The sequence below is a fragment of the Dromaius novaehollandiae genome, chromosome 3 (assembly GCF_036370855.1).
Source record: "Dromaius novaehollandiae isolate bDroNov1 chromosome 3, bDroNov1.hap1, whole genome shotgun sequence".
Lineage (NCBI taxonomy): Eukaryota > Metazoa > Chordata > Aves > Casuariiformes > Dromaiidae > Dromaius > Dromaius novaehollandiae.
In genome coordinates this window covers 4502014-4516879 of record NC_088100.1, presented here as the reverse complement: position 1 = coordinate 4516879, position 14866 = coordinate 4502014, and the positions used below count along the sequence as shown (strand labels likewise).

Here is a 14866-nt window from a genome sequence, read left to right as displayed (position 1 = left end):
ACCACTCCAGCCATGTGTGTTTAACTCACATTCAGCCTCTGCCATTTTAAGGGCCAGACACTGGCTGTAAGCCCAAACTTACACCACAGAAGCATGATATACCCAGCGAGACATTTAAGAGGCTGCAAGACCACAAGCGTACAAAATCTCCTCCAAACCTGAAAATCTGCTGCCACAGCCATGTTGGGTATAGGGCGCTCAAACAGGGCTCTTGACTCAAGAGGTCTGATCCGTTCACTGAAAAGGGAACACAAAGCTCTTCTGGAGAAGGGGATATGGGGTCCAGCACCCCAAAGCCAGAGAAGGTGCAGGGTCCACTGCAAAGCTTCTTCCCATGTTGTTGGCTCACTGGGGCCTTCTGCAAAGGAACTGCTGTGGGAGGACGTGCCCTAAACCATCCCTGGACAGAGAGGGGCAGGCAACTGCCTGCAGGCTTTTTATAGCAGTGCAGGTCCTCATGAGACAACCAAGTCTTGTGCGCAGAAACAGGAACAATCTAAATCCAAGCAAGCAGTAAATCCTGGGAGAAATAGTATCTAGACATGTTTTATTATTCAAGTAAGTATTTATGGCATCACTGACACAGAAAAGCCTAGGGCAGATACTTACACAAGGGAAACGGGGATGTGAGCTATACAGACACCCTGAGACAGGCAAGGACCACAGTAAAGAGCCTGTGCTGCTCAGGGCCTTTTCCAAAAGTTAACTTTAAATTCACTAGGAGAAAAGACTCCCCCAAAAAACAACAACAACAAAAATAATCCCAACCCTTCAACAGCTCTGGCACCGCGAGCAGCTGAGAAAGAACTCACTGTGCATTCAGCTCTTTTTGAAAGCCTTCCCTGGCCATGGGAGTTTGCTAGTTTCGAGTAACAGTCTTTCTCCAAGAATCGGTCACCTACGCACTCCCCAAAAGCAAGACAGTTAAACAGATCCTGCAGAAGTGAGGGAAAGCTTTTATAGTCTCGGTAGCTTGAGGTTACCTTCCACGTTAACGCAAGGAAATGTGCAGTGATTTAGCCAGGACTCACAAGCGATTTAAGAGCCCAGGTCCTAACAGCTTTCACAGACCCGGAATACTTCTTAAAAACTTGACCTTTCTTTGCTACAAGAGGTTTCCCATTTGTGATGGGTCCTGTTATATTCATGCTGGAGAGATTGTAGACTAAAGAATCCAGGAAGAGGTTCAGGGAATTTAACAAAAACATCCCCACAAACACCTAAATAAGCCCTCCCTTGCAACTGCTGCAGCCATAAAGGACTGGAGACCTATTCTACATGTCCCAGGTCTCTCCCACCTGCTCAGGGCTGAAATCCCCAGCAGGGTTGCAAAAAAATCTAGAAATCAAACTGACCCATCGGTGCAAAGCATGCTGGACTGTACTTGCCCCTGCATTGCCAGAAACCGTCCTCTATGAGCCAGTTAGGAAACCAGTGTTGAACGAGACTGATTGGCACAGTTGAGAAAATGCAGGCATTAAGAATGACCCTCTTTATCTGCAAGACAAGCAGATATAGTCTATGTAATTGGGGAAAATAAAAAAAAAAAAAAGTGAAGGAGGAAAAAAAAGCTTCACTACCAAGAGTGGACCTCCAATATCACTTCTTATCGCCACTGCCATTGAACACTGGATTCCTGAATCCTTTTTATTCAAAGGCTGAAACCATTACCACCAGCTGGTGAGCTTGTGCATGGTTACAGTGAGAAAAAAAAGAAGTCTATGTTTTACGCATTGATAAAAAAAAGTGGGAGGCAAACAGACTGCTTCCAGCCTGGTAAGTCTCCGTTCAGCACAAAAACATAGGTTTACATGGGCAACAGCATGCAGACAGGAGCCCTGCATTAAAATCAGACAGCCTTGAGTAAAATCAGGCTGACCTCTTGAGCTTGCATAAGACCAAGATCAAAGCTAAAAACAATACATTAAGATCAATAATTTGCACAAAAAAGATTTCTTTTGGGCTACTTGCAAAAATAAACCTCTCCTAGAGTACTCCAGTTTGGAGGCAGTGACACTAGGAGAGCTTTCAGAGCTCCTGGACTTTTTGGTGCCAGCAATGCACAGGAAGGACTGTAAAGTGCACAGACTCAAGCTCCCCAAAGTCCAGCTCAGCCAGACGAGAGTCTTCCCTCAGGAGAGGATTGAAGGCAAATACAAAGAGTCTCCAGACAGAAAAGTCCATGAGAATTTGGGCTCTTCTGCCTAGAGGCTCAGATTAAAAAGATAATGTCATCAGACACCATGATCTGGTTGTCATCTTGCATGTGGGCTAACGCCGCCTTCACTTCAGCTGGCGAGAAGGGCTCAGGGTTGTCGCGGTTGATGGACTCCATCACACTCTTCAGGCCCACAGACTGGGCATGGGAAGCTTTGAAGACCTCCAAGAGGGCAGCCTTGAATGCTTTCAACCTAGGCAGGCAAGGTGGGAAGTAATTCACATCAGACACTGAATACAAGTCCTTCCCTTCCCGGTCCTGAGCTGTTCCAGAAGCAGCACCCAGCAGGAGAGCCAAAACTGGAGCAGGGAGCACCTGCCACCCAGCATGGGTGTGCTTTAAAGACCTGGCACCTCTGGCTATGCCTGCAGAGCTGCTACATCCACACAGCCCATCTCAGACCCACAGATACCAGCTCCAGGCCTGGGCATGGTCCAGGAATAGGATCAACCCAGCCCTGCCTCCATCCCTCATGCAGGGAGCCATCTCTAACTGGAGCTCACACCACTGCACTGAGCTGAACAGTCACGCAAATGCACCCCTACCACCTTCTACTGACTGTTAGCATCAGCTGTGGCACCCTTCTGTCCCGCAGGGTTTCAGCTCTCCAGGACACAAAGCAGCATCTCAGACAACAGTTCAGGACAGGACCCACCAGCTGAGCTCTAAGCAGCATCAGGGTTATAGTCATGTGGCTGCAGGTAAGGAGGGGCTGGGACTTCACATAAAAGGCAGCTTCCGAAATAATCAGAGTTGCAGGTTACTGGCACCTCAGAGGTGTTTTACAGAAATTCCCTCAGTCTGATCCAGGCTGACCTGCTTGGTTTATGCAGCTGGAAATGGGCCACTATACAGCTCACCACCATCCTGCAGTTTTCTACAGCAGGCAGACTCCTCGCCCCAAGGGCATGTGAGCCCTTAGTAATATCAGCAATACCATATGTTCCCCTGCCTTGCAGCCTCAGGAGTAATTTGTCAACTTGACTCCTTATTCCAAAACCTCCCAAACCCAACCTGGTCATTTGGCCATCTTACATAGACAGGAAGCATGTTATATTTCAGCCAACAAAGGGGAAAAAAAATCCTACTACATTACCATCATGAACATCATCTACCCCACATTTATGTTTCTACTTGTGCTACAGGCTCGTGCAGAGACAAATCCCCCCTCCTCCTTCCCCAGCTTCTGCAGCCCCTCAGCTCACCTTGGGTCAGCCAGCTCTGCCTTCTTCGCTTCGCCAGCAGTCGAAGCTTCGGGCGTCTTGGGAGTATGTGCCTGGACTGGAGTAGAAAGGAGAGTTACATTCACTGTGGCCAAAACACAGATCTGCAGCTTGACACAAGCCTTTGCCCACTGCCGTTCCAAAGGCTTTACTGCACTCAGTTAAAGATAGATGAGGAAGAAGCCCAGCCTGGGGTTTCTGGCAGGATCTACCTGGAGGCAGCCCATCCACTGGCTGAAAAAGGAGAGCATGGCTGGAGCAGCACTGGGTTTCCAGGTACTGCACCGTGCCAAGGACCCGGAACAGCCCCAGCATGGGGTCACTTCTCATTGCAGTGCACAAGGCCATCAGACCAAGAGGCAGCAGCACCCTCAAAGAGCCATGTGCCAGTGAAATCCCAGACACTCACCCTCTGGCATCTCCTCCTCTGCATCACTGAAGTCGTAAGGGTCATAGGAGTCTCCTTCATCCCCTGAGCGTGCCTTCTTCCTCCTGGGCACAGAGAAAAGGTCACTTCTCTGCACTGAACCACAGACCTCAGAAATGCTACAGAGCTCCTTGAAACGTCAAGTTAGGACAATGCAGGGTACCTGCAGCTTGCAGGTAAACCCAGTGCTCGTCTGCCATCAGTCCAGACATAAACCTCCACACACAGCAGAGGATCTGAGCCATACGTTCAGGTGCTTACCTACATTGTCACCACAAGCCTTGTGGAAGTCAGCCTGCCCCTGCTGGCAGCCGTTATGCTGGCCAGAAGAGGCCGGTCACCTTTGTGCAATACCTCCCCTTCTCCTTGCTCAGCCTCCTACCTTCTCTTCCTGCTCTCCTCCTCAGGCTGCTGATCCTCCTCCTCCTTTTCAGTGTCCGAGTCATCCTCCGCCTGCTTTTTGCGCTTCTTCTCTTTCTCCAGAACCTGCACAATGAAGGTAGGCAGGACTCAGCCTGCCTCTGATGCAGGTAGGATCCCCCGTTCCCTCTGCCATCCCGGAGCATCCTGCCTGCTCCCACAGCAAACCTGCCTCCCTCCAACACGGCCTTGCCAACTAGACAAGCCAAAGAGTTTCAGTCCTCTCCAAGAGGCCTCTCTGCCCAAACTCCCCTTGCACAGCAAAGCAGCCTGAGCCTAACACACCTGCACCTACATGCCTGTGAGTTAGGCAAGGGCTCAGCCACGTCCCACAAAGCCCCTTACTCCAAACGGCCCATTGCCAAGAGGGTAGGTGCAGGGCAAGGCCTCCTAGAGGTATTATCAGGGTCACCAAAAAGACGCACCAGGAAGTGTCCTTCCCAGCCATGGACAGATAGACACCAGACCTCTGCACTCAGGAGGAGACAGCCACTGCCTTTTCAGGGGCCAACACCACAACACGGGGCCAGGAGCTCGCCGCAGCCCCGTTCTCATGCTGGCACTGAGAAATGGCCCTGCTGCTAGCAACCCTGGGTGCTCAGCCTGCACCAGGTTCAGAGCCCAAACCTGCCCCTTTCTGTGACCCCTGCAGAACCCCACCACTGCTAAGAGACACCTTCCCCCTTGCCGGGCTCCAACCTTTTTGAAGTAGGCAAACTGCACTAGCTCCACAGCCGCTTCCGCATCCTGAAGATCGACCGTCTTGTTCATCCTGGCCTTTGCGTGGGCTGTGGAGAGGCGGATCAGCGTCTCCAGGGTACGGGCGGTGACTGGGGAGGTCTGGGGGTGGAGAGCAAAGGGCTGTGAGGCACTGTGTCCTTGCAGGGTCTGCATGATCACCAAGAGGCCCCACGCAGCACGGGGCCTGGCAGGACCTCATGTAGCCTGGACATCAGCACCTGGGTTTTCCTCCCTTTACAACCCCAAAAGGTGTCTCATCCAGGGCAGGAAATACTCATAATGGGAGAGGAGAGCATTTGGCTCGGTTTCCCTCCTCCTGGCATTAGAGGGAGGGAGGAAGCTGCTTGTCCATCATGAGCAGCACAACAGCAGAGCTCACCCTGGCGATGTCAGAGTTCATCTGGTTCTGGCTGCGCAGGCGGGAGTATTCCTCGGCTATGTAGTTTGCTGACTCTTGGGTCAAGACGGGCTTAATGATCTTTGCTACATGGATGTATTTCTTCATGAACTCCATGCTGACAATCTTCTCTCTGTGGGAGACACACAGAAACCCATGTCCCCAAAACAATAAGCACAGGCAGCCCGCAAAAACGGCGTTACACGCAGAAAAAGGCAAGCACTACCCAGTACAAGAAAAATTTAGCTCTAGGAGACATTCCCCAAGCTCTTGGTGGTGCCTGGCATTAGGGATCAAGTTCAGAGCAGCTGCCCGGAGTAGACATGTTTCAGAGCTCCCTTTGCAGCCTACCTACACATCTCCACATGAACCATCTACAGTATCACTGTCCCCCACTCTCTGCCACCACCTGGATGCCAGATTATCATGTTTTTATATTTGCTCCTCATGCCAGAAAACCCCACAGACCTAGAGGAAGGAGCAGCCACCAGGGCTGTTCCCACCTCATGGACAGGAGACTCACTTCCGCCGGTGGGGCCCATGCAGGAGGTCATCGTGTTTCTCATACACTTGGAGCTCCTGTTCCTCCTCCTGTGCGAAGTCAGGGTCATCTGTAGCCAGGATCTCCACAGCGCTGCCCAGGGGCATTGCTGGGAAAAGGGAGAGTTAGGGAAAACAGGATTTTAGTCTCTTGCAGTACCACCAGAGCCAGAGACCGCTAGTCTTCTGTGAGCGGGCCAAAAGCCATGTACTGATAGCACTCAACAAAACCACATACACTGGACCCAAACGGTTGGTTACAGGTGCCATGAGGCAGGGATGCTGGACAGGGAGGAAGAGTAAGACCAAGCAGCAAGGCAGTTTCACAGCCTAGAGAAGAAGGGTCTGCGTTGAGGACATCCAGCACCGTGGTGCTGCTCCCTTTCTCATGAAAACCAACGTAACACTGCTTTTCCCTATGCTCTCAGCTCCTGGGAAAGGGAGCAAAGACGTTTGGGTTCTGCCTCAACACAAGCAGCCCAACCTTCTGCTAGCCCCAGTGCCTCTGCCACAGCCAAATGGGACAGAGTTGGGCAGCGGGCTACAGAGGACAGAGGAAACTCATTGCCTCAAAGTCATGGCAAAGCAATATTCAATATCCCACAGGGAACAAGGGCCCAGTCTCTTCTTGCCTGCAAGCAATAGCAAAATGACCACAGCCAGGGAAAACTTGTAACTCATGAACTCCCTATTGCCCTGCCAGGAAGGAGAGAGTAACCCCAGCTGCAGGACAACCCAGAGCTCCCAGATGGTGAGAGCCGACTCACCGTCCCCATCCTGCTCATTGGGGTTGCGGTAGCGGTGCATTCGCAGGACGTGGTCCGAGATCTCCCTGTCCTGCTCAGGGTCCATCTGGTCCAGGACAATGAAGAGCAGGTCAAAGCGGGAGAGCAAGGAGTCCTGCAGGCCAATGTTCTCCATGGGTGTCTTGTACTGGTCGTACTGCAAGAAGTTGAGACAAGGAGTTATAGGGGACTGTCATGGGACAGTGTAGGCTATTAGGAGAGCTGGATGGACCTTCCCAGGCCAGGCCTTAAAGGATGGATATAGAGGTGGCCAGACACTGCCTACAAACTCCATGCTAAACCCAGGCTACTGCAGAAGTAAAGGCCTATTTTCCCATCCTGGAAAGACAGCTAAAGCTCTTATTTGCAAGGAAAACCCATGGGGGTTTTTCTGTGCTCTCTTCTCAGAGTCTGTCACAGCCAGACTGAAGGCCACACACCATAGGCTGAGTACCACTGCCCTCATCCTGGCTGTGCTTCCCCCAGCCAAGGCTGGGATATCCAGCTCAGGATAAATAGCAGGGCACCACCAGCCACAAGCTGCCATCCCAACACAGTCCCCCGAAAGCTCATCACACAGGGCTGCGCAGGGCCATTTTGGCTGCTCTCCAGTCCCACAGCTCTGGGGCAGGGCACTGAGACCTCCAGGCAGCACTGAGCCAGGTTAAGAAACCCCACAAGCCTCATTCAGGAACTTGAGCACAGGGTAAGAAACCACATCAGCCCCACTCACTCCTAGGACAATTGAAAATCAGCAGCAACCAAACAACCAGGTCATTGCCCCAGACATCCCAGTCCCATTAGCTCAATAAGAAGCAAGTCATTATATTGTAGGGGGATCTTTTGGTTTTTAATAGAGGCCTTTTCCACTAAGATAGCTCCCACCAGCCCTCCCCACAGAAGGGACCCAGCCCTCACCCCCACTCACCCGGCCGTAGACCGGATTAGCCGCAGCCAGGACACTGCAACGGGAGTTGAGCCGTGCGTGGATGCCGGCTTTGGCGATGGTGACGCGGCCCTGCTCCATCACCTCGTGTATGGCCGTACGGTCAATGTCGGACATCTTGTCGAACTCGTCAATACACACCACCCCCCGGTCAGCCAACACCATGGCCCCTGCTTCCAGGCGCCGTTCGCCTGGGGAAGGAAGAGGGTGAACCATCACCCAACAGCCCCACGCTTCTGTCCCCTAGCATCACCCACCACCATTGCACCGTCCCTGCGACTAGGCTAAGCCTTGAACGGCAGCAGCCCTTTTGGCTCAGGCCTGTCCATCTCCTACCCTCCTTGAGAGCAGGACACTGAGGAAGAGGAAACAGACCTACAGGGAGGAAGAGGACAAGATCCAGCCTGTTGGCTGTCAGCCAGCCCTCAAAGGGGTAAACCTCAGAGAAAAGACCATCACCTGACAGAGGCAGAGAAAATATCCCTAAACACTATTATCATTGCCATAAAGCTCCTGACCACAGCAAGGCACACACACAGGTGCCATTGCAAGAAGGACAAAGAGCAATCCTGAACCTTGCAGAGACGCTGGTGTCACTTCAACATCAGCCAGCAAGCCTCTGCCAGCTCCCAGCAGGAGCCAGCCCGCTCCTTACCAGTTTCTTGGTCCGTGGTGACAGCGGCGGTCAGACCAACACCAGAGGAACCCCTGCCGGTGGTGGGGATGGCCCGGGGTGCAGTGCACAGCACGTACCGCAGCAGCTGAGATTTGGCAACTGAAGGGTCACCTGAAATGGAAAAGACTGCATTAAATGGGGCTGACTGGCTAAGAAAGTAGTTCTGCAGAAGAAGAGCTACAGGTCCGGGTGGGCAACAAGTTTGCAGTTTACGCTAGCAGCAGGGCAGGCAAACAGCATCCTGGACTGTCTAAGCAAGCCTGCAGCTGGCAGGGCGAGGGAAGGGATCCTTGCCTTCCATTTGGCACTTGTGTCACCAGACTACCTGGATACCATGTCCAGTTTGGGGCTCCCCAGTGAGGAGAGGAAGGAAAAAAAAAGGGGGGGGGGGGGAGAGAGGTTGTTTAGCCCTTAGAAAAGAAAATGAATGGAAGATCTCCTTGCCTTCCTCAAATACCTAACAGGAGAAAATAGAAAAGATGGAACCAGACTCCTCCAAGAAGCACATGGTGACAGGACCAGGAACAACTCTGAACACAGGAAATCCCTCTCTAAGTGTGGTCAAACACTGGGAAAGGGGCCCAGAGAGGCTCCAGGATCCTGTCCCCAGAGACGTTCAAAACTAACTGGACAAGTCCCAGAGCAACCTGATCTACCTTGGCTCCGCTCTGCATACAGCATCGGACTACGGGTCTCCTGAGGTCTAACCTCAGTTATTTTATGAGACTAAGACTGGCCTTCATTTTCCTGATCCCTTCATCTCACCCCCCACAAGACCCAACCTAGGGTTCCTCTGCTCAGCATCTCCAGACCTATTAGCAAGATGTTGATGTCTCCTCGGATGCGGCTCCCATTCTCTAGGACTTTCTCCACCCCTCCAAGCAGCATACAGAGAAGGGCCTTCTTGATATACTCATGCCCATGGATACTGGGAGCCAGGGATTTCGCCAGCTGGTCAAAGATATCCTGAGGCAGAAGAGGCAAAGCACAGTCCATAAGACAGACAGCAGCAAATAAGAACAAGGAGTAATTCTTTACAACTCTATTTGAACAACCCATGCAACAAAAGAGCTCATTCCTATCATAGAACCACACCAGTGAAAGTTAGAAGACATTTATCAGAGTTTTCTTTCAATCATTCTGCCCATAGCTCTGATTTCCTGCATCACCCCAGCAAGCACTGAAAGCAGCAAACCCAGTAAGTGCAAAGCATCCTCCTCTCCAAGGTACAAAGCAAAGGCCAGATCACAGGATCAGGCTGGGGCACCCTTCTTTTCCCTTCTTAGCCCCAGACTTGTGATTTTGCTATGTTTTCTTTCAGCATCAGTGATCCACACTGTGGTATCACTCTATTCTTGGTTTTGAAGAGAAAGAGAGGAAGATATTTCTTCCACAGACTGTTTTTCTGGCAATCAGCTAGCAGATTCGGGAAACAGATTTCCATTCTGACAACTATGCACAGAGCTGCCAACAATCAGGAAGCTCTACTAGTATTACACAAGCAGTAAAACCAAGCCAAAACAAACAAAAAGAACCCTCCCAGAATTTGATAAAAGTGTGAGCAAAATGCAAAGAAAGCAAGTGGAAGATTCAGCAACATTGCTAAGAGGAGTGAACAGTTTACTCAAAGCCCACTCGAGAACAAGACATCTTCTTAACCACATGCCAAGCTTTAAAATTGCTATAGCCAAAACCTCATACTTGGACACAAGCCTGCCTAGAAGGCAGACTTGTAAGTAAGATTTAAATACCTTGGAGCGACTCTTGCTGAACCTCTTGATCTTGGCCACATCAGCAGCAGAGTAGAGAGGCCGAACGTCCTTGCTCATCTGCTTCACATAACAGGCAATGAGGATAGTCCTGGAGAAGAAACACAGCTATGGTCAGGTCTGCAGAGCCCTCAGAGGCCTACAGGTCACAGCAACAATGCAACAGAAATTTCCACAGGGTCACCATTTGCTCTAGAAAGTCCTCATGGAGGACTGAAAAGCTCCAAGAGCTATAATTGACCTCTGTCTTTGTCTAATTGGACCACTCAGTGAATGCAGCATCTTTAAGAGCATCCAACCACCTCTGCACACAGCTGGACTTTACAACTCAATACTGATGCTCAGGAGCCAGCAGCAAACCCAGCTTTGTGATGGCTACCTACTTGCCCGATCTCACCTGTCAAAGACGTGACCCTACTGAAAAGGGTGAGCAGCCTGGAGTTGCCCTTTGAGCCAGGGCACTCACCTGAATGTCCCTGAAGTATAACCCCCTTTCTTTCCTGGCAGGCAGCGGTATGTCCCAACCACCTGGATGCGGTCCCCAGGCTTCACTTTGTCGACTAGGTCGTCATCTAGAATGACATCCACAGAGCGTGGCAGCTGCCCCGCTGGTGCCTTCTCGGGCATCTCCTGGATGGTGATGGTCTGATGATCCTTGTAAACTGAGAGGCCAAACTCTGTCTCCAAGGGGTTATTCTCTTCATCCTACAGGAGGAACGACCATAGTAAGACTAGCACCATTCTTCAGGAGCACTGGAAAGATAGGTCAGCTGAGCAGCAAGAAGACAGGCTGCACCAACCAAAATGCACAGGACCACTGAAAAGTGTTGTTAAATCAAGTCTGCCAGAGCCTGAGGTTCACCAGCTCCACAGCCCCCTGGTCTAACACTGTTAGCACCCAACAGAGCTGGAACGCTCTGTGTCTCCAAGGCCTGTTGCTAATGTAGGCAGTAAAAACACATCACCCATGCAGAAGACGGTATGTGCACTGAGGACATAGCTCAGGTCAACCTTCTTCCACTCCCAAATACAGAGCAGTGCCCCTTCCCAAGGGTGCATGCATCCTCCAGGAGAGCACGGACATGCCCATGCTAACCCAGGTACCCACAGAAAGGAAAGTGGCTGCAAACTCCTAAGAAAAACAGCTAAGCATCTCACAGCAGAAGCAATATTATAACTGACATCTGAACTTCCCAAACGAATGCTGGCTTGGTGACTATGTGTCTAAAAAAGACTTTCTTTAAATGCTCCTAGTAGCTCTCTGGGTCTGTTGCATCACACATTCTTTTCTCTACTCCATGGACTATGTAGGCAGAGGGAAGAGAGATCCACAGGGATTTGAGACCCTCAGCTCACAGCATGTTTTACCTAGAGGGGCTTGCTGCCACTTCACCTCACCTTTGTAGGGTAGACTGAGCTGGACGGGAAAGCATCCAGAGAAGTCATGTCTGTATACCGACGCTCAATAGTTTTCTTAGTAGCTGGGCAATAATGGACACTCCGGACAATCTTTGGACGAACCAGAGAACCTGGATATGGAAGATAAGAGAAAAGAGTTGGGGCAAAAAAAGTCCCATCTGTACGTCAGCCAGCAATTCCCAAAGGGACTGCCACTCATAACTGCTCTTGGGACATCTGCTGATGGACAGGGTTTGTTCTGTGCCAGAATGTGTCAAGTTCTTCATTATCAAAGAGCATCCCAACATTCAGAACTTGTATCAAGTCCCATGTTCCCCCTCATCCACATTGCCAGAATTTACCTCAGCTCTTGGATGAACTACAGCCCTTCCACTGCAAATACCTCAACCTGCTGCCCCTCAGCATAGCTACACCTCAGGTACCCAATTCTTTCCCCATCATACACCCACACTCACACTTAGTCACGATGCCCTCCACACAGACGATGCAGCTAAGGAAACAGGCAGTCAGCGTCCGAGGCGACACATGCTTGGAACCAAAGCTGCCCTCGAGCCCAATGTAAAAGTCCTCATATTGCTTGGCATAGGTGGCATCAACAGAGGCAACAAAATCCTTCAGAGCACGCTGGAAGGCCATCAGCTCCTCAAAGGCATTGCTCAAAAGCCTGAAACAGGGGGAGGTGATGATGCAGTCAGTTCAGCAGCAAGGATCAGGTGCTACTGGCATGCTAGCAACCCCCTTCTGCCTTCCTCCATCAAGAGATTTGGGAAAACATTTAAAGCCTTCCCAGGGCTCCAAGCACTCTGAAAGCTTACTAAGAAGCTGGGGGGGCGGGGGGAAGAGCCTATCGGCTCCCTTATAGTCAGCTCAACTCCTACTAACAGCCAGAGGCTGTAGGAGCAGACCAAACCCAACCATATCTGCAAAACCTCACATGTTCCTAAACCAATTTGCAAGCCTGGTCCAAAATAGTACTAGCATCCTAAAAGCAGATGTTTCATATCACACAAACAAACCCAAATTGCTGCAAATATTAGAACCAACAGCTTTTACCAAATCAAGGGTTTGCAAGCTTTGGAAGGGATGGATGTCACGGAGGAAAAGACAAGGCCCATCTTTACAAGGGAACCAGCATTCTTGTGGTCCAAAGGACAAGGTCTGGCCCTTCCTTGCCAAATGAGATATACAGAAAATGAGTTAAATTTCTAAATCTGCATGGTGCCAGAGATGCACCCCACTCAACACCCATCCAGGCATATCAGAGACCCCCCTAACCGGTTGGCTCTCTTCTCATTTTTCCTCCGCAGGTCATTGATGTTGACGAGGAGACGGTACTGGTTGTCACTGATCATGTCGCGGACCTTGCTGTGGTAAATCCCTTGATCTTCCTGCAGAACAAATACCCATTTTAAATGATCATATATTACAAATGCAGCCCAGAGGAGACAGTTTCTGCAAAGCATTTCTTGCTTGAAGCCTTTTAAAGGAGCTGGTCCCAATGTCAAAGCAACTTATTCGAAAGAAGGTGTCACATTAGGGCACTCTTTAAATTCTTCCCACGTACTGCAAAGCACCTTCTTTTCCCAAGGACTTCACTGCTGTCTTTTACAGTCTTGTATTTAGAAATCATCCTGATCAGATCTAGGTTGTCTGAGTCAGCTTTGAGTCTGTGTTTAATCTAAACCCAGGTGCACGTGCGTGAGCCGGTCTGAACGGGCCGAGGCAGGCAGCTTGGGGGAAACGTGCCCTGACAGTGCCTGCACACCTGGGCAGCACCCGTATGCACTGCTGGCTCTGCCTTCAGATCACACCTAGAGGGAAAAGCAGCCCCCCACCTTGCCAATCTCCCCGGGTGGGATCCCCACGTTCAGCCTGGGGCAAGGCGGAGAGCTCAGCCTGGGAGAGCCCCCGCGGCCGGCTGCTGCCTGCCCCTGAGCTGCAGCATCCCATAGCGGGGGCTGCAGGGCAGGACGGAGGGGTGCCGGGGGCAAGGAAAGAAATGCACCCCCACTCCGTGCAGTGCCCCCCACAACGCAGCCCCACTCCCGGCCTCACCTCGTCGTCCAGGAAATCCAGGTAGTCGCGCTGCGCCTCTCGCAGCTCCGCGTCCTCCAGCGCGCCCGCCGGGGCCGCCATGTTCCCCGCCGCACCGAGAGGCCGGGCAGGCCGCGGACACCCCGACCGCGCCGCGGCAGGGGGAGGAGGAGGAGGAGGAGGAGGAGGAGGAAAGCGGCGGCGGGGAGCGCACGGACCGCGCTGGGTTACGGCCCGGGGCGCAGACCTCGTTCCGCAGCGGCCCCCGCAGCGCCGCGATCTGCCGCCGCCGCCCGGTGCCGATCGCGCGCGAACACGCTCCGCCCTTGGCGCCAAAACCACGCTTTCCCGCCACCGAAGTTCTGCAGCCGGCGGGGGGGGGTTCAGCTTCCTTCCCACCGCCGCTTCTCATTGGGCGGCGCCGCCGAGCCGCCAGCCAATGCGAGAGGCGCAGAAATTCGCGGGAAATGATGCGCCACGGCGCCGGCCAATCAGCGCGCGGTGGGGTGGCGGGGTTGCCGGGGTGTTCCGCGCGGTGGCGGGAGCTGCGCTGCTCGGGGGTGGGAGGCAGCGGCGGGCTGAGAACAGCGGGAGGTTTGGGGGGTTTTTAGCTTTTTACTTTTTTTCACTTCTTATTTTTATTTTGGCTGTTGGGGAGACCTGTTTTCGGGTGTTTTCGCCCCGAAGCATGCGGAGTGGGCGTTTCTTTTTCCTTTTAGGAGGCCGCTTAAATTCTTTACTGGCGTGAGTCCAAGAAGTGAGGGTTTGAGATTAAAAAAAAAAAAAAAATGCGCAATTTGCAGTGAAATGGCGAGCTTTGAGCATGTTTTTGGGAGGTGTCGCAGGCAGAAATCACAGAAAAGGGGGGGTAGTTGCACTTTGAGTGTCAGGTATCCAGAAAGCTCGCTGATACCTCGTTAAAAATATTCTGTGGAACACCTTAGAAATAAATATCTAAGCTCTGATACTCCGATGATTACAAAATGGGACACGAATTAAAAGTTAGAAACACTCGGTTTTATTCAGCAAGGCATGCAAAATTCTCTGTGTCACCTAGATAGTGCTATAACTGAAAATAGTTGTGCTGGGCGTGATAATAAATACTCGCTCAGGATGTGTTTAGCTGTGCGAAATGCCTCGTCAAATATTCCTCCTGCCTGGTGTCACTAGGGGGAGCAGCTTCAATTCGCCGATTTGCAAAGTCCCTGAAACAAAGGAGCAGGAAACAACAGGTACCCTGTTTCCCCTTTATGTCTCTGGTCAGATCCTTC

The 14866-nt window shown here is 51.7% G+C and overlaps 1 protein-coding gene across 1 annotated transcript; it reads right to left on the bottom strand.

Annotated features, from left to right (window-relative positions):
* Positions 1-530: 530 nt before the first annotated feature.
* Positions 531-13980, bottom strand: MCM3 (minichromosome maintenance complex component 3). Its single transcript, XM_026093837.2, has 17 exons — positions 13617-13980; positions 12837-12949; positions 12017-12225; positions 11541-11671; positions 10609-10847; positions 10125-10233; positions 9186-9339; positions 8353-8484; positions 7680-7888; positions 6734-6908; positions 5950-6076; positions 5409-5559; positions 4988-5128; positions 4251-4354; positions 3851-3933; positions 3424-3499; positions 531-2411 (listed from the first exon to the last, which is right to left on the bottom strand). The coding sequence occupies exons 1-17, from the start codon at positions 13695-13697 to the stop codon at positions 2213-2215; spliced, it is 2433 nt and encodes an 810-aa protein (XP_025949622.2). The 5' UTR covers positions 13698-13980; the 3' UTR covers positions 531-2212.
* Positions 13981-14866: the final 886 nt, after the last annotated feature.